General features: G+C 34.5%; 1 protein-coding gene across 1 annotated transcript in view; it reads left to right on the top strand.

Annotated features, from left to right (window-relative positions):
- The window catches only part of LOC135216470 (tuberin-like), a 299405-nt gene that overhangs the window by 115510 nt on the left and 159592 nt on the right, over positions 1-24303 (top strand). The window contains exons 12-15 of the mRNA XM_064251839.1: positions 15898-16052; positions 16196-16287; positions 17306-17396; positions 20664-20843. Of these exons, the coding sequence (XP_064107909.1) occupies positions 15898-16052; positions 16196-16287; positions 17306-17396; positions 20664-20843 (518 nt within the window). The remainder of the gene's footprint in view (positions 1-15897; positions 16053-16195; positions 16288-17305; positions 17397-20663; positions 20844-24303) is intronic.

The raw sequence follows: 24303 nt of genomic DNA, 5'->3' as shown, positions 1-24303 counted from the left end.
ATCCGCGAACTTAAAAAAAACTTTATTGCGTCGCCGTAGCATACGTAACTTAAGCAACCGACAGACAATTTTCGTTGACGTTTAATACGTCCAATTGGCGTTTAAGGGTTAAGACCAAAGATTTCTTCCTTCTATGAACAAATGACAAATTTTTAATCATATATTTTTCATAGCTAACAAACCCGAGGGTTGACTGCCCACCTCTAGCCACCCCTCCTACTTTTCATCTTGGGTTGGAAGAAAGACTGATGTGTCACAGGATTCGAGTGCTTTCTCTCAACGTGCATCCACCTCAGATGCATCAGATGCAGATGCAACAGATTCCTTGCATTTACGATCTTAGAATGTTTTCAACTAGTTTCCAACTGCCACTAGAAGATTTATCGTATTGTTGAGACCTCAGGTTTATTAACTATAAAAAATACAAATTGATTAAAAATGTCATATATTTTTTAAACTCACTGTAGCGCTCTTTCTCTTTTGTTTTGGGTGTAGGTAACTAGTCCTGTCCACTTTTGGGAAAGAAGAGGTACAACAAAGCTGATTAGCTCAATTCTTTTCTGCCAGTCAGTGACTTAAAATAGGTTGTTGAGCAGGTCTAGGATTTTTGGTTACCGGACAGTTCTATGTACGTATTTTCACCGCCTTTCGTGGCATAATCTGAAATTTTTGGTAGCCCAAATTAGATTAGTTTAGAATGATTTGACTTCAGTACTGCAAAACAAGACCAACTTCTGCAAAGTATGACAGTCATTTTATGTGTTGCATATGTAGAGGACAAATTTACGCTGACTCTTAGGTGTAACGAGTCCAAATACTGGGATGAGAAAATAGCAGATTTTAGAATTGCATTTGTATGCTTTTCAACGTAACAGAAATAAAAAATTTTTTTACTCAAAATGACACAATTTAAAGTATTGATTATTTTGGTGGTTTAGAATGAAATCTGGAAGATTTAAGAGGGAAGGATACTGAAGATTAAAATGGTCTAAGGAAAGAGTGGGGAATGTTCTCAATAAGGATAGTAGCAATACAAGTACAGTGGTACCTCAACATGCGAAAGGCTCAACTTAGAAAAAATTCGATTTACGAAAGCAAATACGAAGATTTTTTTGGCTCTACATACGAAAATAGTTCAGGATACGAAAGGTTGTTGCTGTAAAGTCCCGAGATTTGCCTGGACCACCGATAACAATTTTAAAACTAGCACGCCGCCAACTAAGTAGACTCGACACCATCCTCCCGTAAGTAGCCATCTTGCTTGGTGAGTCGTACCCGCGTGAAGTCAGATTAATCAACAGATATCACAAGTTTAACATACGACTAGAATTTGAGAAATATCTAGAAGTGTTCGTGAACTATCGGTGATAAGATTAGTGTGAAAATAGTAGGATAAAGCGTCTTCTAAGTTAGTTTATCAAGTGTAATACTATAAATCAGAACAAGATGGCAGTAAGTTCCAACTGCGGGAAGAGGTGGCGTAAATTTTGGCGTGTCTAGCAGATTCGCAATACGATGAAGTATAGCAGGAAGGGAACTGGCATTTCTCATCTATGAAATCCAGCAACAGTCCTAACCCAAAAAGATACAAAAGCATTCATAGATATATAGAAGGATATAATCCTTCAAACTGGAACAAATCTAATGAAAACATCTTGAAAATAATTGAAGAAGTTCCAAATAAAATCCAAGTGGTCAAGAGACTCATAAAGAAAATATACATAAACCAACATATTCCGACAAAGAAAATGAATAAGGTGAATCTTGTGAATATCCTAATTGATGCATTAGGAAAAAGAATGCCAAAAGCATGCAAACTGTGTAAGGTTTTGGTATAGCATAGTCAATCCACAAAACCTAATCAGAAAATGTGGCTGGCATGCAACATTCACCGACCCATCCACAAAGTATGCTGACGGTAATACACAAGATTTTGAGAAAAGATTACAAGAATTTTTTGTTCAAAATCATGTCTATCATGGATAGACAATGTTATTAAATCAAGATTGAATGTAACGTAAATAGTTGAGGATGAAGAAGAAGAGGAAGAGGAAGAAGAAGAAGAAAAAGAAGAAGAGAAAACGGAAGAGAAGTAAACAAAAATGAAATGACAGAAAAAAATAAGGAAACAAAGAACAAGATAAAAAAAAAGTATGGATGCAGAGATACTCATTGATACTACATATTGAGGCAATAAAGCAGCATACCTACGAAGAAATAAATTACGATATGACAACAGAAAAGCAAATCCCGAAGAGGCTCTACCCAGATCTATACAATGACGGGAAAGAGGAAAAAATAGACAAGAAAGACAAAATCTGCAACCTTTTGAAAAGAGGGAATTGCAGATTTGGAGAAAGATGTTACTACAAACATCCTAAGATATGTCAAAACTATGAAATATATGGTAAATGTGCATACTTAGATGGATATGGGGATGATTGCAGAGATCTGCATCCAAAAATATGTAAAAACCTAAAAGAAGGAAAAGGATGTAAGTTCGACAAAAAATGCAAATATATGCACCCCTGTAGCCATGAATCATAATCAAATAAATAACCAACCAAGTAATAAAATCCAAAATAAGAAAGAAACAAATAAAGAGAGAAATCAAGAATATCAGGTAAAAGAGAAAAAAGCAAACCACCAATGAGATATGCAGAGGTGTCAGCAAAAAATTTCAAAACATCAGCTCCGAAATTCTACTCAAGAGATAATAACTGATTTATTATGCAAGAGGATATTGCAGAAACGGAGAAAATTGCAGATTCAGACACAAAATGAATAATTATGATGAAGGAAGATCAAATATTATGGAAAAGTTGGATTTTTTAATGTCAGAATTTCTTTTGGAAATGAAAAAAAGAACAACATACCAGAACAGGAAAGAGACATGGGAAAATCCTTATTACTACAGTATTAAATGAAGGAGAAAACACGCAAACCATCATAGTGATGAATGCGCAGGGTTTAGTTACGAGTAACTCAAAAAGAAAAATAGAGTACTTAGAAGAACTAACCCAAAATGAAAAGAAAATAGATATAAGAATATAAGTGAAACCTGGTATTCCCAAGAGACTGGGAAATGATGATCAAATAAAAGGGTTCCAAACTTATAGATCAGATAGAAAAAATAGGGAATCAAGGGGGAACCGCAATATGGGAAAGACAAAAAACAAGGAAAAATATATGAGAAATATAGTAACTCAGAATGTGAACTAATAGCGGTAGAATTTGAAATCTGAAAAATTGATGAACATAGTAATATATAGACCTCCTAATACTAAAGAGTTTGACTTAATAATTGAAAAATTGGATGATATATGTAGGAAATCATCAAGGACTGACTATTTCTTCTCTATCTGGTGACTTCAACTTTCCCTTTTCGTATGAAATGGAAGCGATTTTTAATAGGAGATTGTGGTTGTACTTATACATATAAAAAAGAGAGTAATAGTAGGTGCAAGATAAGAGGCAATTTGAAAAGCTATTAGATATGCTACTAGAATACCATTCAATTTCAACAAATAAATCACCTGCCAACAAGAAAGGAAAATACTTTAGACCTAGTATTTGTGAACGAGATGAATTATGTTAAAGAAATAATAGTTTATAATGCGAATATTTCAGACCATAATGTCATAGAATTAACAGTTCATTCCAAAGCAAGTGAAAATAGAGATAAGCAAGAAATGAAAAAAGTGGGAAGGATATGGAAAATAAATTACAACTTCTACAGTAAAATATAAAATGGTCAGAAATTAATGAAGAATTAAACAAAGATTGGGATAACATTTTCGTAAGTGATGACAATAAGGGTAAATACGGAGATATTATATAAAATATTGGAGAAAATAGTGGAAAAATATATACCGAAGAAGAAAAGTAAACATCATTCATGCATACCAAGAGACAGAAGGATCTTGTTCCAGAAAATCAGAAAGTGGAAAAAGGTCTTGCCAAACAAAAGAAAAAAATGCATGGAAAGTTATAGAACTAAAAAGTAAGATAGAAAATGCAGAACAAAAGATTATACAATCAAAAGAAAATGAAAAACGGGACTTGGAAGAAAAAACCCTTATTAAATATCAAGCAAACCCCAAGCTATTATACTCATATGCGAAGAAGATGAATAAAAGAAGAATAGAAATAGGCCCTCTGAGAATTGAAGAGATTAACGAATGAAAAAAAGGAAAGTTTGCAACATACTGGCAGAACGGATATTAAGAGAGAATTCACCCCTAGAATAGATAATGAAGATAATGATATAGAAGTAAGGGATGAAAATAGTGAATATTTAGCTGACATAGATATTAATGAAGCTGATATTGTGCAGGCTATTAATGAAATTAAAAATGGAGCTGCTGCAGGGCCTGATGGAATTCCTGCTATTTTGTTAAAGAAAGTAGTTCATTCTATCGCAAAGCCACTTGCAATATTATTAAGACAAAGTGTAGATACAGGCAAGATTTATGATGAGCATAAATTAGCATATATTACCCCTACTTTCAAAAGTGGATCAAGACTAGAGGCAAGTAATTATAGGCCTGTGAGTCTAACATCACATATTATGAAAGTGTATGAAAGGGTAATGAAGAAAAATATTATGAAACATTTTAATAAAAATAATTTGTTTAATAAAGGACAACATGGGTTTCGTACCCGGAAAAAGTACACAAACCCAACTGTTAGTCCACCGTGAACATATTCAAAAATATGAAAAGCGGAAATGAAAACAGATGGTTTATTTTTATTTAGACTTTGCAAAAGCTTTTGATAAAGTAGACCATAATATAATTTATTCAAGAAAATTAGAAAACACAATATCGTGGATAAAGTAGGAAGATGGTTAAAAGAATTTTTAACACAACAGAAAAAACAGATAGTTATTGCAAACGACGAGAAATCGGATGAAGTCAAGGGTAATATCCGGTGTGCCGCAAGGTACGGTGTTTAGCTGCAATACTGTTTGTTATTATGATTGAAGACATAGACCAATAATGTGAAGGATTCGGTAGTGAGTAGTTTCGCAGATGACACAAGAATAAGTAGAGAAATTACTTGTGATGAAGATAGGAACGCTCTACAAAGAGACCTTAACAAAGTATATGATTGGGCAGAGGTAAATAGGATGGTATTTAACTCTGATAAATTTGAATCATAAATTATGGAGACAGAGAAAGAAAGCTATAGCATATAAGGGACCTAATAATGAGACCATCACAAATAAGGAAGCAGTTAAAGACCTTGGTGTGATGATGAATAGGAACATGTTATGGCAATGATCAAATAGCAACTCTGTTGGCAAAATGTAAAGCAAAATGGGAATGTTGTTACGGCACTTCAAAACAAGAAAAGCTGAAACACATGATTATGCTTTATAAAACATATGTTCGTAGTTTCCACTTGAATATTGCAATATGATATGGTACCCACACTATCAAAAGGATATTGCACAAATAGAGAGTGTACAAAGGTCCTTTACAGCTAGAATAGAAGAAGTTAAGGACCTAGACTACTGGGAAAGACTACAATTCTTAAAATTATATAGTCTAGAAAGGAGAAGAGAACGCTACATGATAATTCAGGCATGGAAACAGATAGAAGGAATAGCAGAAAATATCATGGAACTAAAAATATCAGAAAGAGCAAGCAGAGGTAGATTAATAGTGCCCAAAACTATACCAGGAAAAATAAGGAAAGCACACAGGACATTAATCCACTACGGCACCAGCATCGATAATGCAGCGTCTATTCAATGCGTTGCAGCTCATCTGAGGAATATATCAGGAGTGAGCGTAGATGTGTTTTAAGAATAAGCTCGACAAATATCTAAACTGCATCCCAGACCATCCAAGATTGGAAGAATGCAAAAATATACCGGAAGATGTACTAGCAACTCTCTGGTAGACATTAGAGGTGCCTCACACTGAGGGACCTGGGCAAACCCGAACAAGATGTAAGGTCTGTAAGGTAAGGTCTGTAAGGTCTCTCCCATTGGTTCCTGATGCTAGTCACCGCCATAAGATCCTGCTCTCCTATTGGTCAGCATCTCTCCCATGATCCCATCATGCATCTACGTAGCGGCGTGCATTTTCAGCCACTCAGCAGCAGTATCGTTATCGTAAGCACGCGAAATTCGTTCGTTCTATATGATTTTGTTTATTAACGTAAATTCATTAGTGATTTTGTTGTAGTACTACTTTATCTTGTGGTGTGAGAACTTTACTACATACGTATACTACATAACTTCATTACATACAGTATATACGTAGTCATGGATCCCAAGAAAGTTGAAGTTCACGGAAAGAAGAGGATGCTTTCTTTGGAGACAAAGATGGAGATAATTAAAAATAATGAAGCTGGCATGCAATTGAGTGTGATCGCCAAGGAATATGGCCGAAATCCATCGTCAGTAGGCACCATCCTTAAGCAGAAGGAAGCCATCAAAGCAGCTACACCTCCCAAGGGTGTGACTATTTTGTCTAGCAAGAGGAGCCACTTGCACGACGAAATGGAAAGACTGCTTCTTGTCTGGATAAAAGACAAAGAAATCGCTGGCAATACGATAACCGAGACGGCAATCTGCCACAAGGCCAGTGCTATTTTTGACGATTTGATTGCCCAGGCCGCAGACAACGGAGGAGAAGGGACATCGACACCAACCCCAGACTTCAAGGCTTCTCATGGGTGGTTCGAAAAATTCTGTTAACGGACTGGCATCCATTCAGTGGTGCAGCATGGGGAGGTGGTCAGCTCGGACACGAAAGCAGCCGAAGCCTTTATTAAGACGTTCGACGAGATGACGATCAACAAAGGCTACAGTTCTCAGCAATTCTTGAACTGTGATGAGACTGGCCTTTTTTGGAAAAAAATGCCTCGTCGGACGTACATCACAAAGGAAGAGAAGAAGCTACCCGGGCATAAGCCTATGAAAGACAGGCTTACGCTCGCACTTTGTTCAAACGCCAGTGGGGATTGCAAGGTGAAGCCCCTACTTGTGTATCATTCGGAGACTCCTCGAGCCTTCAATGCCGACAAAGTGCTAAAGGAGAAGCTTCCAGTGATGTGTAAGGCTAATGTGAAAGCCTGGGTAACGAGACTTCTGTTCACCGAGTGGATAAATCAGTGTTTCGGCCTGACTGAAGAAATTCTTGGAAGAGAAGCGCCTCCCTCTGAAATGTCTGCTGTTGTTGGACAATGCCCCTGCTCACCCTCCTGGCCTCGAGGAAGATATCCTAGCGGAGTATTCTTTTATCAAGGTTCTTTATCTTCCACCTAACACCACCTCTCTCTTCCAACCCATGGACCAGCAAGTGATATCGAACTTCAAGAAGCTGTATACGAAACATCTTTTCAATAGATGTTTAGACATCACCGATACCACAAACCTCACCTTGCGTGAATTTTGGAAGGAGCATTTCGATGTTGTGATATGCATCTGACTCATCGAACCTTGACTTCTTTGTGGAGGAAACTCTGGCCTGATGCCGTATCCGCCTGAGACTTCGAGGGATTCAATGTAGGCGAAGCTGGTGCTGCAGATTTTGGGACAGTTGACGCTCCTGAAACTGTTTCGCAACCAGATCTTGATGAGATCGTTGCACTTTGCAAGTCCATAGGGCTGGTCGTCGACGAGGATGACATCAATGACCTTCTCGAGGAGCACCAAGAGGAGCTTACGACGGATGACCTGAAGGAGTTGGAGGCCATGCAAACATAACGTCGTTCAAAAAGAGTTCTCTAGCAGCGGCGAGGAGGAGGACGACAACCCTATGACAACAGCAGAAATTAAGGATGCTCTAGCTACTTTTCATAAGGTGCAATCATTTGTAGAAAAGAGGCAACCCAAAAAGGCTTACACAGGTATGCTTGTGCAGTTCGATGACGTTTACCCGAGTTGTTTCAGGAACATTTTGAAAAGTAGGCAGAAGCAATCTTCCTTGGATAGTTATTTTTTAGAGGCCTTTAGTAGGAGTAAGCAAAAAAGAAGATCCAATTGATACTACGAAAAAACAAAGTTGAAAGTGGTGAAGAAATTAAAAAAAAAAAAAAAAAAAAAAAAAAAAAAAACGTAAAGTATAAAAAAGTAAAAAAAAATGTAAAAATCAAAAAAAGAAAAAAAATAAGTTTAATTTTAATTTTTTTTGTAAACTTAAGTTTTGTTAATGTGTATCGTAAAGTTTAGTTTGTTTCCTGACATTTTTAATGTGTTTCGTTAAGTTAAGTGTACGTACTACGTAACAAATTTTCTGCCGTTTGTCCTCCTCCTCTGTCACCACTTTCGGCGATAGCCTCACTCGAAAGGTAAGGTTCCACATTTTACTTCATACGTACATATGTACGCACAGTATTTCTTGTATACCATGTACACTAATACACTTTATTCACACCTACATAGTAGTACATATTAAGTTAGGTACTGAATTTTCCAAATTGTTGTAGTATTTCATTGTTTATTGGTCAATTTAGCTTTATTATAAAATTTACTGGGGTGTTTTTGTAGGGCTTGGAACGGATTAGGCATTTTATATGTAAAATGCGGTTCAAGATACGAAAAGCTCATGTTACGAAGGCCACCTCGGAACGGATTAATTTCGTATGTCGAGGTACCACTATACTACTGTTAGGTGGTGACTGAAATAAGTGTGTAAGAATCTGGACACTTAGTGGTTGGGGACCATATGGTTGGGGACCATATGGCCAAATACTGCTTTTGACAGTTAAAGCGGGAGGGTGATTATGTATGGAATTTTTACAAAACCAATTATCTTAGTTGCTGAATGTAGTGTACAAGAAACCTAGGTGGTAATTAGCATATAAAAGTTAGGTGAGGCTGAGTTAAGTATATCTTAGTTTAACCAGACTTCTGTGCATTGAGATTGGCAACAGACTTCTCCAAATTTTGGGCATTGTATAGCATTGGGGGTGAAGTAAAAGAAAAGCTTATAAATTTCTAATCACCTTATATACATTCCTCGGATTCCGTGCTGGCAGCAGCTGGGAGTGAACTTGAGCTACCAAATCAGTAGGCGAGTACGGAACCTACTCGCTCGTCCGTCTATCAGTCTGGTAGCCTGAGTTTGTTTCCCGCTGCTGCCAGTGAGGAACTAGAGGAATTTATTTCTGGTGACTAGAAATTTATTTCTCAATATAACATGGTTTGGATTCCACACTAAGCTGTTGGTCCCATTGCTAAGTAACCAATTGGTTCCTAGCAACACAAATAAAAATCTAATCCTTCGAGCCAGCTCTATGAGAACTGTTAAATCAGCTCAGTGGCCTGGTTAAACTTAGATATACTTAAGAAGGTGAGGCACTGATGGAGTTGATAGTTAAGGAAGATAAGAGATTGAAGAAAGAGAAAGTTTTTCACATGATAGTAAGGAATTAAACTGGCCACAAAAGGAGAATAAAAGGAAATTGAAAATAATTGTCTCCAGAGAGTATATAATAAAAGATATTGTTAAGAAAGCAAATCCAAACTTGGAAAGGACAAGAGAAAACCAGATTTGCAGAGTAAAGTACTAATGCATATTTATTATCTACAATACAGAGCAGTGAAGGGGGGTTAAATTAGGCAAAATTTATTAAGTATGAGATCTTGGACTTAGGATGTTGCATTAACCTAAGGCCTTAACTAAGCTTACTTTTATCACTTCATACAATTACTGCCCTGTTGTCATCTTTCAGTGTTGTGAATATTGACTGGTGAAGGTAAGCTCAGTGAAGTCTCAGCCATTAGAAGTACGAAGTTTTGGATCTTTTATCTTTTAAGATTTTTTATCAGCTATTCATCTCCCAGTTAGTCTCATCATGCTTTAATGCTACTCTGGAAGCAGTCCCCCTTGACCTTTTGAAAGCCACACAGTTTCTCCCTTTGACTGCATCTGTAAGTCCCGAGGCATTTTTACTCTGCTGTATGCAAGTGCTACTTTGGTCCTGTCCTGGCCAGCCTGGGCAACATTGTTGCCCCAATGTTGCTCCTCTTGGGCTAGTCTGCTTCATCTTCCCACCTAAATATTGGTGTGCTATATTATAATGAAGAGGTTTGCAATATTTTTTTTATATTGTCTTACAATAAAACAAATGCTTGTATCATGTACCAGAATGCCCTTCTTCCATTCCCACTCTCAGATGGTGATTGGCACAATACAATTAAGAGCATTTATAAGTACATCCAGTAACAGGGAGTTAGCTTGCTGAGCATGCACTTTATTTTAAATGCAATTGCTTTAAAATCTTGCTGATTTGCCTTAGCAGATTCAAAGATAATTAAGTGTTGATAGAAAGTTGAAAATTCTATAGTTGGTTATATCCATTCTTGGGTTTAGAATGAAAAAAATGATCTTTTTATTCATGTTATATTTAGTAACTAAGTGTGAACATAAATATATTTATGGAATTGTAAGTACCGTATATGCTCACATAACATGCGATCTCGCATATGATGTGACCCCCAAATTATCACCCTCAAAAAATTATTTTATCACATATCTCACGAATCATGCAAGTGAAATTAACGAAACCAAAATTTAACAATAGGCTAACTTCTTTTCCTCCTCTTTATCTATTTCCTTTTTTAGTTAGTCTAACCCCTTTTTCTCTATCTCTTAATCTATCCCATCTTCTAGTTAAGTTTAAAAAAGTAAAAGAGAATGCAAAAAGTATTGGTAGTAATGATATACTTGTTTGGAAAATGCATACAGCCAGAAACAGCTGATTTGTTATGAACACCCAATCCAATAAAAACAGCCATAGTTGTCACAAATGACGTTAATGAGAATAGGACTGATATATTTTTACATTACAGGTAGTAGTCAACTTACTACCACAATTGGTTACGAACAACCAGTCATAAATCGATTTGGATGGAAGTCGGCCCATGTTAATTTACTGTAAAAATATTGTACTAGCGTAGCCTACACTAGGGTAATCAGTACCATCTTTACATATAGGGTAGCCTAGCCTACATTACACAGCATTCTTTATACATATATGGCATACTAATTATTAATTTCAGCTCTAATTCTCTAGGTTCAATGCACATTGGCTCATGATGATTCAGTACAAAGAGAAATTGAATATTTAACAAGTTAGCCTCGCCTATACGATGATGATGATATCGTGGTACAAATATCATATACTATATACAAATACAGAAGCCTAGCCTTCAGTATATACTGTATACTGCATATAATTTAGTGATTTATTAATAAAAGCCAATTTTGGAGTTTCAATGTATTCCGACTAAGACATATCAGTGAAAAAAAAAAAATTGGACACGAAATGGGAATCGGATTCGGACCGACATTGGCATACTTGATTGAGTGATGTCAGGCTGCTGACAGCTACGTATATTTACAAAATAAATACACAATGAATATGCATCTTTTCTGATTCTTTTAAAAAGTTATACATTACAGTATCCAATAATATTGTATGTATTCTCATATTATTGTATCATAAAATACTAACAAAGCAGTCAGTGTTTTGATTTGGAAATCAGCTGATGGTGAATACAAGTTTTTTCTCCGTATTTAACTCAATTCGGAGCAAATTGTCTTTCTTCTAGTTAGTGTAAAATATTTAAATACTCTACTTATATGAGACAAGGTAATTTGTCATTATACAACGTGTTTTAAAGTCAAATTATAAATTTAATACGTACGTCTAAAGTATTTTTTTCGTTAACAGATTGCGTTGTGGGCATGTTTATTGTGTAAAAATATTACATGATTCCGTTCGCTGTTTTCACTTCATTTCATTGTAGTACGAACTCTACCGTTACGATACGTATCTTTTATCGGCATGAAAATGACAGTAAAATGTGTTCTTTCAATACCTGAAGTTTTGATTAAAATAATTTTCTCTTAATTTTATCTACGGTTGTGTTTGATGGCATAAGTTTACTGGAGTTATAGCCTTAACCCTTAAACGCTGAGCCTGTATTTCCGAAAGTGTCTCCTGGCGGCGTTCGAGAGTGAGCGCCCAAGTGGAAAAAAAGTTTTTTTTCAAAAAATCACACCACGTTTAGTTTTCAAGATTAAGAGTTTATTTATTTATTTATTTATTTTTTTTTTTATTCATTGCCTGAAGTTTAGTATGCAACCATCTGAAATGAAAAAAATATCATCATATATAAATATTGGAATATATGACAGCGCAAAAAAATTTTCATATATAATTGTATACAAATCGCCCTGTGAGCAAAACAGTTAAAGCTAATGGTTTAATTATTATTTTGTTGTATTGTACATTAAATTGCAATGATTTTTTTATATAAATTGTAAAACGATCAGAGCAACACAATATGATGCATGAATTCGTAATGTGCGGACGTGAAAAAAAGTATTTTCAAAAATTCACCATAAATCGAAATATTGTGCTAGAGACTTCCCGTTTGTTGCAAAATGAAGGTAATTGATTGAATATTACGAGACTGTAAGTGTTGTAGCTTACAATTGCAGTTTTTGACCATTTGGGTCTAGTCAAAGTTGACCGAAGGTTTAAATTTTGGCACATCGTTATTTGTATGAAAATATTTAAAAACTGATAAAAGCTACAACCATGGGTTATTTTTGTTGTATTCTACATGAAAGTGCACACATTTTCATATATAAAACTTTATGTAATGGCTAATATACAACGGTGCAAAAATTACGACAATCGGATGGAAGAATTTTTTATTTTTTCGGCAAGAGTTACCGCGCGGACGTAAGGAAAAGGTTTTTGTTCAAAAATTCATCATAAATGGAAATGAAGGTAAATGATTGAATATTACTAGAATGTAAGAGTTTTAGCTTACAATTGCGTTTTCGACCATTTTGGTCGAGTCAAAGTTGACTGAAGGTTGACATTTTGGTACTTATCGTTATTTATATGAAGATGTTTCAAAACTGATAAAAGCTACAATCATGGGTTGTTTTTTGTTGTATTCTACATGAAATTCCACACATTTTCATATATAAAACTCTATGTAATGGCTAATATAAAACGGTGCAAACATTACGAGACACTGATGAAAGAATTTCTGATTTTTTCAGCAGAGTTACTGCGCAGATGTAAGGAAAATGTTTTTTCAGAAACTCACCATAAATCAAAATATTGTGCTAGAGACTTCCAATTTGTTGCCAAATAAAGGTAAATGATTAAATATTACTAGAATGCAAGAGTTTTAGCTTACAATTGCGTTTTTTGACCATTTCGTTCTAGTCAAAGTTGACCGAAGGTTGATATTTTGGCACTTAATGTTGTTTACATAAAATATTTCAAAACTGATAAAGCTACAACTATGGGTTGTTTTTTGTTGTATTCTACATGAAATTGTGCACATATCCATATATAAAACTTTATGTAACAGCTAATATAAAATGGTGCCAACATTACGACAATCTGACGAAAAAATTTCTGATTTTTTCGGCAGTTACCGCATGGTCGTAAGGAAAAAGTTTTTTTTTTCAAAAATTCACTATGAATCGAAATATTGTGCTAGAGACTTCCAATTTATTGCAAAATGAAGGTAAATGATTGAATATTACTAGAATGTAAGAGTTTTAGCTTGCAATTGCATTTTTCGACCATTTGGGTTTAGTCAAAGTTGACCGAAGGTTTAAATTTTGGCACTTATCATTATTTATATGAAAATATTTCAAAACTGATAAAAGCTACAATCATGGGTTATTTTTTGTTGTATTCTACATGAAATTGCACACATTTTCATATATAAAACTTTATGTAACGGCTAACATAAAACGGTGCAAACATTACGACAATCTGACGAAAGAATTTCTGATCTTTCCGGCAGAGTTACCGCTCGGACGTAAGGAAAAAAGGTTTTTTTTTTTTTTCAATTCACCATAAATCGAAATATTGTGCTAGAGACTTCCAATTTGTTTCAAAATGAAGGTAAATTATTGAATATTACTAGAATGTAAGAGTTTTAGCTTACAATGGGTTTTTTTTACCATTTCGGTTTGGTGAAAGTTGACGGAAGGTTGAGATTTTTTGGCACTTATCGTTGTTTATATGAAAATATTTCAAAACTGATAAAAGCTACAACCATGGGTTATTTATTGTTGTATTCTACATGAAATTGCGCACATATCCATATATAAAACTTTATGTAATGGCTAATATAAAACGGTGCAAACATTACGACAATTGGACAAAAGAATTTCAGATTTTTTCGGCAGTTACCGCGCGGACGTAAGGAAAAAGGTTTTTTCAAAACTTCACCATAAATCGAAATATTGTGCTAGAGACTTCCAATTTGTTGCAAAATAAAAGTAAATGATTGAATATTACTAGAATGTAAGAGTTTTAGCTTACAATTGCGTTTTTTTACCATTTCCGTTGAGTCAAAGTTGACCGAAGGTTGAAATTTTGGCACTTATCGTTATTTATATGAAAATATTTCAAAACTGATATGAGCTACAACCATGGGTTGTTTTTTGTTGTATTCTACATGAAATTGTGCATATTTTCATATATAAAACTTTATGTAACAGCTAATATAAAACAGTGCAAAGATTACGACAATCTGACGAAAGAATTTCTGATTTTTTCGGCAGTTACCGTGCAGAAGTAAGGAAAGTTTTTTTCAAAAATTCACCATAAATCTAAATATTGTGTTAGAGACTTCCAATTTGTTGCAAAATAAAGTTAAATGATTGAATATTACTAGAATGTAAGATTTTTTACCTTACAATTGCGTTTTTTTACCATTTCAGTCGAGTCAAATTTGACCAAAGGTTGACTTTTTGGCACTTATCGTTATTTATATGAAGATTTTTCAAAACTGTTAAAGGCTACAACCATGGGTTGTTTTTTGTTGTATTCTACATGAAATTGCACACATTTTCATATATAAAACTCTGTGTAACAGCTAATATAAAATGGTGCAAAAATTACATCAAAGTGACGAAATAATTTCCGAGATGTGTCGCTGATGCTTTTTAGGGCAAAAAGAAAGAAATCCGTGCATGCGCAGCTGGGTAACGCTTGTAAACAAAACAACAGCTTGATCCATGAACTCCCAGCATCCCTCAAGGTGCTTGATTCAAAAGTTTTTTCCAAGTAGACCAACAACTATTTTTTCGCGAATTTTTAATACGTCCAGTAGGCGTTTAAGGGTTAAGAGAAATGTGTTTCAATGAAAACTATTGGGCATGAAAAGAACACATTATACTGTTTAAACTCCAATAAAAGATAAATACGTAAAGCTCGTAGTATTCTGATGAGATAAAGTGAAAATATCGAACGGAATGTTGATTTTTGTTTACACAATAAACATGCCCTTAGCACCATCTACTAACAAGAAAAATAACTAAATTTCGTTCACAAACGATAAGTTTTCAAGTGATATTTCCACTTGAAAACACTTTGTATAACGTAAAATAATCTTGTCTCATATAAATAGAGTATCTTGAGATTAATTTGTGCTAACTAGAGGCAAGAAAGTCGCTCTGATTTGAGTTCAACACAGCAAAACAAACTTACTTCGCAATTGTCCTCAGCTGATTTCCAAAACAAAACATTTATTGCTATGTTTGTATTTTATAATACAAACTAATAGTAATGTGAAAATACATATAATATTATTGGATGCAGTGAAGTAAAGCAAAACTTTTTAAAATATTCATGGAAAAGATGCATATCTATTATGTATGTCTGTATTTTATCATATGATACTAATATATGATTATTACATACTCAAATTTTATATCTCACGTAAGATGCAACCCCCATAAAATTATCTCCAAAATTAGGGCTTCAAAAGTTGCATGATACACGAGTATATACGGTAATTTAGTTGACAAAGTTGGTGAGCAATGTGCAAGTTTATTTTGGACAGTTGGTCTTCATGTTACTGACAAAACGCTTTTACTTTGGCAGAGGGAGTGTTGCAGAGATGTTGGTGTCTGGGGGCCAGTCTCAAACTTGGCTTGTTGGTAATAAGCTTATTACTATAACTACCTCTGGCTGCTCACAGAGACCTCTTAAATATGGACTATGTGATAAATGCTTGCAGTTGTGCAATCTAGAAAAGGGTAAGGGTTATACGTATATGCTTTTAGAGATTATAAGTTGGTTTATTGTTGGTACTGATTGATGATACTGCTAAAAGTTTCCTTTGGTGAAATATATTAATTTACATTATATGTACTATTTTTCCTTCAATTGATTATTGCAGGAAGCCCAGCTCCTGAACCTTTTATATCCAGCACAGCTAGCGCTAGTCGTAGACGTCATCGCTCAGAATTTCATAGAACCATATCACATGAGGTAATTTTTTTTTCTTTATTCTTAAGTATAAAACTGTATGTACTCAATGTACTGTAATAATAGTCTAGGTGCCTTTATGCTTTAATCATCTTGCTAGAACCCTAAGATTTTGGGTTGGAAGGATTTGTCAGTTATCCATGTCTTATAACTTTGCATAAAGTTCTTGTTCAGATAAGACTTGAACTCATAGAATGGAAGCATTTTTACTCCAGAGTTAATTAACTGAAGGTTTTGCTGGAACAACTGAGTACTTTACACCATAAATATATTTATTGTATGGACTTTTTTAAATGAATAAATTTTGATTGAATATGCACTTTCGGGACATAATTTTTACCTTGATGAGTTGAGGAAAATGAAGTATTTTCTGTGTTTAATTTTGTGTATACTTCCCTCTTATCAAGCATTACACTTAGAGTAAACAGTTTTGATTTCGAGAGGCGGAGGCAAATCAATTTTTTTTCTATGAAAACCCAGTATAACAACCATTTTGACATTGATAGGAGAAATCCTCTAGACTGTTACTTAATAGCTTCCTCTTTCCAAGACTCATAAATTATATACTGTACTAATCCTTATTGTTAAATTGCTTTTAAAAAAAAACTTTGGTCTGTTCTCTATTTTTTTTCACTTATGTTAACCTCTCTAATTATATCTTTGAATCCCAAGAGGAAGTAAGGAAAATACAGAAAGAAGAGATCCTACTTGTTTAAAGGGAAAAAAATAAATTGATAGATTAAAGTTATATTAAGATGCAAAGAGAATAGTTTTACAGTAGTAATGCATAACATCTTTGCTTGAACTTCTGTAGTTCCAATTGCATGACATCTTCTGGGAGGCTGTTCCACAGTCCAACAGTGTGAGGAATAAAGTACCTCTTGGAACTGAGAAGTTCAACAACGAGGCACATTTACTGCATGTTGGTGCTGCTGTTCGTTGAACATGGATAAGTGAATAGAAGATAATTATATTTTAATAGTTGTAAAGTATTAATGGTGTAATTAACTTTTTTTTTCAGGCCAACTTCAAACCTCAAAGTAAAGATGATCTCCATATGAGAAATGTGAAGAGAACTAGTGGAGATATTCTTTCAGGGCTTGGAGATCAAGGTGTGTTAAACAAGTATTTGTTAAGAACATTATCATCTTTACAGGGTGTCTATAAAGTCATGAGGCAATTTAAAATACTTGTAGCTTCATAACTATACGTTATAGAATTAATCTGTAAAAAGGTTAAGAAAGAAGAATGACCTTAATTTTGGATTAGTCTTGGCAATTTTCAACATATTCACCATCATTACTAATACAGTAGTACCTCGTACTTCGAACTTGATCGGATCCAGAAGGCTGTGCGAAGACAATTTGTTCGAAATATGAAACAAATATCCCCATAAGAAATATATAGGGAATCAGGATGATTCGTTCCTGCCAACCAAAAAGTCCCCCTTTTCACATTTTTTCTATTAATGTGTTCAAAAGTTGAATTAAGATTGTAAAGTAATGAAACAGTACGTTATATGAAGTAAAATTGTCTAAATTTTATTTTTTCTATGTAGATTTACGAACTGTTTGGTAAAAATGGCGGCCGGCCGGCTGGGGGATGGAGGGAGGAGAGACGGGAACCCTTTGAGCAAACCAAATTGGTTGCAGTATGCAAAGGTTGATAACAAAATCAATTTTATTCACATATTAGGTACAAAGATAATCAAAGGAATCGATAGTGTGTGTGTCCAATTGAGAGAGAGAGAGAGAGAGAGAGAGAGAGAGAGAGAGAGAGAGAGAGAGAGAGAGAGAGAGAGAGAGAGAGAATCAGCTGTTTACACTTGGATCTAAAGTGCACAAAAGAGATTAATTATGCCACAATACATCAACTTACTGTTGGCAAATGGCAGACTTTTAAAACAAACATGAGGATTTTGCAAACAAATAAGTAATAAGTCAAGAATTCAAGAGAGATAAAATAACTTTTCACAAGGAAACTGTTTCAACAACAGTCGAAGGCATGCAGAAACTGAAAGCGGCACCAGTATGTTTACCACAGAGCTGAGTTACTTTTACAGTAGTAAAATATCATAACAAGCATTTGTCACTAGATTGGTATTTTACCGTAACAAAAATAAAAGGGATTTGGGCAAATCGAGTTGGTGAAAGAAATGAGTGAATAATTATCCCAGATCAGCTGATAAGTCAGTGAGAAACAGGGCTGTTTCTCTCTCTCTCTCTCTCTCTCTCTCTCTCTCTCTCTCTCTCTCTCTCTCTCTCTCTCTCTCTCTCTCTCTCTCTCTCACAGCACGACAAAACAGACTAGAGCAAGTTTTTTGTTTTTTTTTTTGTTTTTTTTTTTACCCTATTGCATTTGTTTACATGTTTTATCATTGTTAAATTTTTTGTGAAATAACATTTTAATTTTTTATGTGAATTGGTACTGCTTTTACGTACATATTATAGTAAAGATTTTACTGTCTCTCCTCTCCTCAACAATACCACAACGCACAATAACTATAAATCATTCATTCATTATTCCTCAAAAATATAAAGGCTCCCTCCCTCTACCTCAAGTTAGCTGTGTATCACCTAGACTGTCTCATTTGGTGCACCGAACTGGCTCAATTAAGATTTTTTTTTTTTATCGTTACGTTAAATTTAGTGGGAAATTCCCTTTTTATGTGAATTGTTATTGCTTTTACATACATACAGTAATATTTTAACTCTCTTCGCCTTCCCTCCTCAACATATCAACTCTCCCTCATTCAGTCTCAAGTCAGCTGGGCATGACGTCACTGCGGTTATGTACGATTTTATACATCTTTTATGCTGAATGTTATATTGAAAGCTATATTTTATATTAAATGCTTTATACTATTATTTATTTTGTTGAATATTGTTATCATTATCATTAAACTATATATTGTAAATGAAAAAAAAAATTTAATACAGTTTAACTTGTAAGACCCAGTAGGCCATCGAATACAAGTAGTACAAGCTAGATAATCAGTCAGTTTGAAGTACGAGCATATGCTAAAAAAACGGAAGTTCAACATAAGAAACGTTCAACAAACGAGGCACTACTATACTACAAAGAAATGTGATTGTAGTTTTCATAAAATATTATCCAGCTGATTTTCAGTAATGCCTTCAATCACATTAGTTATCTTTGCTTGGAATTCTTCTAAAGATTGAGGCTTAGTTGCATTACGTAAGCTACTACTGTGGTGTTGTCCGACATCTATACCCGATTGTCCCTTCACCCTCTCCCAGAATTCCCGAAGTGCCAGAAACGTTGCTTTTAACCCCAACACGTTTATATGGAGTTCTCTGTCCTCGCAACTCCATTTCCCTGAAACCATCAGCTCCTCCATGTGGGCTACCCAACCTTCAAGTGACGCATCTGAGAACAGCAAGAGGTCCGGAAAGGGTTGCTGAAGGGGAACTCCCACTGTCAGATTGTTGTCCTGAACCCACCACAGTACATCCTTTACAAAAGAATGGCCCTATGATTTGATTCTTCTCCAAAAGACACAAGACATTAATTTTAAGAGAACCTCTTCATGTTCAATAGATTCGAGTGGCTTGTCAGTTAACCAAATATGGCAATTATGCATGTTGACCATGCCATTAATGGGTAATGTTGCTTCGTAAGAAAACAAAGTTATTCATAAATGCACAATCAGTATTAATTCTTTCATTGAACTGATGACAGAAAGTAAGTCATGTATGATAATTCTCTTCTAACAACATTTAATGCATTCAAATTCTTTATGCTTTCATTTTAAATTTTTCTGCAGAATCTTATCCACAATTTTTTATGAGAGCCTCATCTCCAAAGATTCTTGTTTGAGATTTTCTTAGACATCTTTCAAAGGATTGTTCTACATATGCTACAGTTCCTCAATGCTTAGTCTCCCAGACTCTGATTTACCAATAACAGAACTTGTTTTCTTAAATATCTTCGTCCACTTGGCTACGCAATTCCTGCGTGGTTTTGCTTTATTGTACTGGGTTTCAACCCTCTTTAGACAACAACAGCACATTTTAGCTCGGCCAACTAAAGATATTTTTTTTCTTTTTTTTGTGCTAGTGAAGCTATGGGTTAACAGCACTTCTGAAAAAGTTGTTTAAGTTTCAGAAATTGAAAAAAATATTTGATAAAACAATAAATAAAACTTCAGAAGAACAGAAAAAATGGATACATTAAGCTTCCATATCCTTTTTGCAGATTAATTCTATCTTTTATAGTTAACAAAGCTACAAGTATTTTAAATTGCTTTCTGTAACACTTAGGTATATGGAATCTTACTTTTTGTTGAATAACTTTTGAATAGGAAAATTCTACCACTTCAACTATACGTACTAAAAATGATTAAATGTCTTTCAAAGGTGATGGCATTAGTTGGCCTAGTAGTGGACTTGGTGAATCTACTGAGGGTGACCGGCTATCTATAGGTAGTGGTGTGTCTACATCTGGTGTTGGTAACACAGATACCAAATCAGGTGAACCTCATTTATGCGCCTGTTGGTGTCAAGGGTGGGCAGAAATTTACATCAGACAAGCTACAGGTTAGTTTTCTCTATGCTAAAAATTTATAGCTCTCTAGTTTGTGTAAGTTACATCCATCATAACTTTTTAGTTAGGAGCATGAAACTTATATTCTATCCAAATGAGGATTCTACTTTTAAGGAACACTACCTACAATGTGCCTTGCCCTGTTACATTGTTTATGGTATTCCATCGTATTAAAGCTTGCCTTTGTCTCAAATTTTCACTGATGTAAGAAGAAATCCTTTGGGCAAGTCCTGTGAGAATCCAAAAATAAGAAACTTAGTGGTTTCATTCAATTTACTTGCTGGCCTTATTAGATGCATTTAAAATGACAAGGACGTTCATGTTGCACCTTACAAGGAAAAGATCAAGTACATGCCACTCTGTGGTTTATAAACCAAGTTATTCTTCACAGATATAAGAGCCATGTAACAAAGAGTGCAACAAATTTGCTTAACAAAGGACTGTTCTGTGGAAAGTGGAGAGCCTGAGAGCCGGTTTATAGACCAGTGTTAATTCCTTGATATAGTAAAGAAGAAAGTCTAGAAAGTTATGAAAAGTCATAGAAAGCTAGAGTGAATGCACCTTGATCCTATATGTTCTCTAAAAAACTGATTAAACCATCAAAGGGTCAAGTATTGGGTGCTATTGCTTGGTTCCATTACTTAATTCAGGGGAAGGAAAGATGATGATTGGCTGCAAGAGTGGGAGGAAATATGCATCTGTCCTCACATCAGGGATTGGGAGAAGGGTGATCGCAAAGAATTTTTGTGATCACACACAAATAAAAAAAGGACTCCTTGCTAAAAGACTCAGACTTATATTCCTTTAAAGATTTGGCCCAACTAGAAAAGGAAAAATAAGAGGATACAGCAACATATAAAACAGGGTCAGGGCTGCCAGCACAAAAGGGGAAACCAGGAAGTCCAGGGAGCTGAAGGGGATGGCAATGCCAAGGTACCCAAGGAAAAACTGAACCAGGGATGACAGAGGCCAAGGGCTAAGGCAAAAAATCAAGATAAATTTACATTTGTCAAATCAACAAGATATTTATTTTATAAAAAGATGGCAATAAGTGTCTTGACCCTCCAAGAAGTAGCAGCATATTAGGAGGAAATTGTGCAGGTATTAGCATCATTAAACAATGAGCTGGACATTTTCATAAAATATAAACTATAATTGAATCAAAGCCATTACATTTTGATATGACAGAATGTTTTTATTTCAATAGAAAAGTCAATATGAGATAGGGTATGTGCTCTGGATAAATTGTAACTTGTTCCTACACGATATACAAACCCTCTGTCCTTTACATAAGGAATTACTTTCGGCGTTGCTGGAATTATGGCCATTAAATTCTAGATCAAGGTGGTTAGGCAGTAACTACCGTGTGGCAGGCGGGTAGGCCAGCCTGCCCGGATGTAAACACTCCACTTTGCCTTCGGCAGTCTTCCGATGGAGACGTGTGTTTCTAAGCTCTTGCTGACTGGCCGTTGATCATTTTCCCGGTGGGATCTTTCTTGTTTATTTTTGTTTTTTAAATATACTGTGTTTGATATCAACCCTTAAATGACGAGCCTCTATTTACAAAAGTGTCTGCCATATGCCGGCGGCGTTCGGGAGTTGGTGTCGAAGCAGAATTTTTTTTTTCTTTTTTTTTTAATCACAGCACGCTTAGTTTTTAAGATCAGAGTTCAGTTTTGGCTCCCTTTTTTTGTCATTGCCTGAAGTTTAGTATGCAACCATCAGAAATGAACAAATTTCATTATTATATATAAATATTGAAATATATGACAGCGAGAAAAAAATTTCATAAATAATTGTATACAAATCACACTGTGAGCAAAACGGCTAAAGCTTAGAAGTTATTTTTATTTTTGTTGTATTGTACACTAAATTGTGATGATTTTGGTATATAACAAATTGTAAAATGATCAAAGCAACATTGAGAAAATATTATCACAAAATGATGCATGAATTCATAACATGCGGCCTTAAAAAAAAAAAGTTTTTTTCCAAAAATTCACCATAAATCAAAATATTGTGCTAGAGACTTCCCATTTGCTGCAAAAAGAGGGTAATTGATTGACTATTACCAGACTGTAAGTGTTTTAGCTTACATTTGCAGTTTATGACCATTTCGGTCGAGTTGAAGTTGACCGAAGGTCAAATTTTTTCTATTTATCGTTATTTATATGAAAATATTTCAAAACTGATAAAAGCTACAACCATGAGTTATTTTTTGTTGTATTCTACATGAAATTGCACACATTTTCATGTATAACACTTTATGTTATGCCTAATAGAAAATGGTGTAAAAATTACAACAATGTGACTAAAGCAATTCTGATATTTTCAGCAGTTACCGTGTGTGGTGTGAAGGAAAAAGTTTTTTAAAAAATTCACCATAAATTGAAATATTGTGCTAAGAGACTTCCCATTTGTTGCAAAATGTAGGTAAATGATTGAATGTAACTAGAATGTAAGCGTTTTAGCTTACAATTGCATTTTTCGACCATTTCGGTTGAGTCAAATTTGACCAAAGGTTTAAATTTTGGCACATCGTGATTTATATGAAAATGTTTCAAAACTGATAAAAGCTACAATCATGGGTTATTTTTTGTTGTATTCTACATGAAATTGCATACATTTTCATGTATAACACTTAATGTAATGCCTAATAGAAAACAGTGCAAAAATTATGACAAGGTGACTAAAGAAATTCAGAGATTTTCAGCAGCGTTAGCGCACGTGGAGGTAAGGAAAATTTTTTTTTTTTTAAATTCACCATAAATCAAAATATTGTGCTAGAGACTTCCCGTTTGTTGCAAAATGAAGGTAAATGTTACTAGAATGTAAGAGTTTTAGCCTACCATTGTGTTTTTCAACCATTTTGGTCAAGTCAAAGTTGACTGAAGGTTGAAAATTTGGCACTTATCATTATTTATATGAAAATATTTCAAAACTGATAAAAGCTACAACCATGAGTTATTTTTTGTTGTATTCTACATGAAATTGCGTATATTTTCATACATAAAACTTTATGTAACGGCTAATATAAAATGGTGCAAAACTTATGTCAAAGTGACAATAGAATTTTTGAGATATTCGGCAGAGTTTCTGCGCTGACATAAGGAAAAAGTTTTTTTCAAAAATTCACCATAAATCGAAATATTGTGCTAGAGACTTCCAATTTGTTGCAAAATTAAGGTAAATGATTGAATATTACTAGAATGTAAGAGTTTTGGCTTACAATTGCGTTTTTTTACCATTTTGGTAGAGTCTAAGTTGACCGAAGGTTGAAATTTTCGCACTTATTTTTATTTATATGAAAATATTTTATAACTGATAAAAGCTACAACTATGGGTTATTTTTTGCTGTATTTAACATGAAATTTCGCACATTTTCACATATAATACTTTATGTAACAGCTAATATAAAACGCAAAAATTATGACACAGTGACAAAAGAATTTC

This window comes from Macrobrachium nipponense, chromosome 6 (assembly GCF_015104395.2).
Source record: "Macrobrachium nipponense isolate FS-2020 chromosome 6, ASM1510439v2, whole genome shotgun sequence".
NCBI lineage: Eukaryota > Metazoa > Arthropoda > Malacostraca > Decapoda > Palaemonidae > Macrobrachium > Macrobrachium nipponense.
This window is presented reverse-complemented; position numbering and strand designations above follow the sequence as displayed.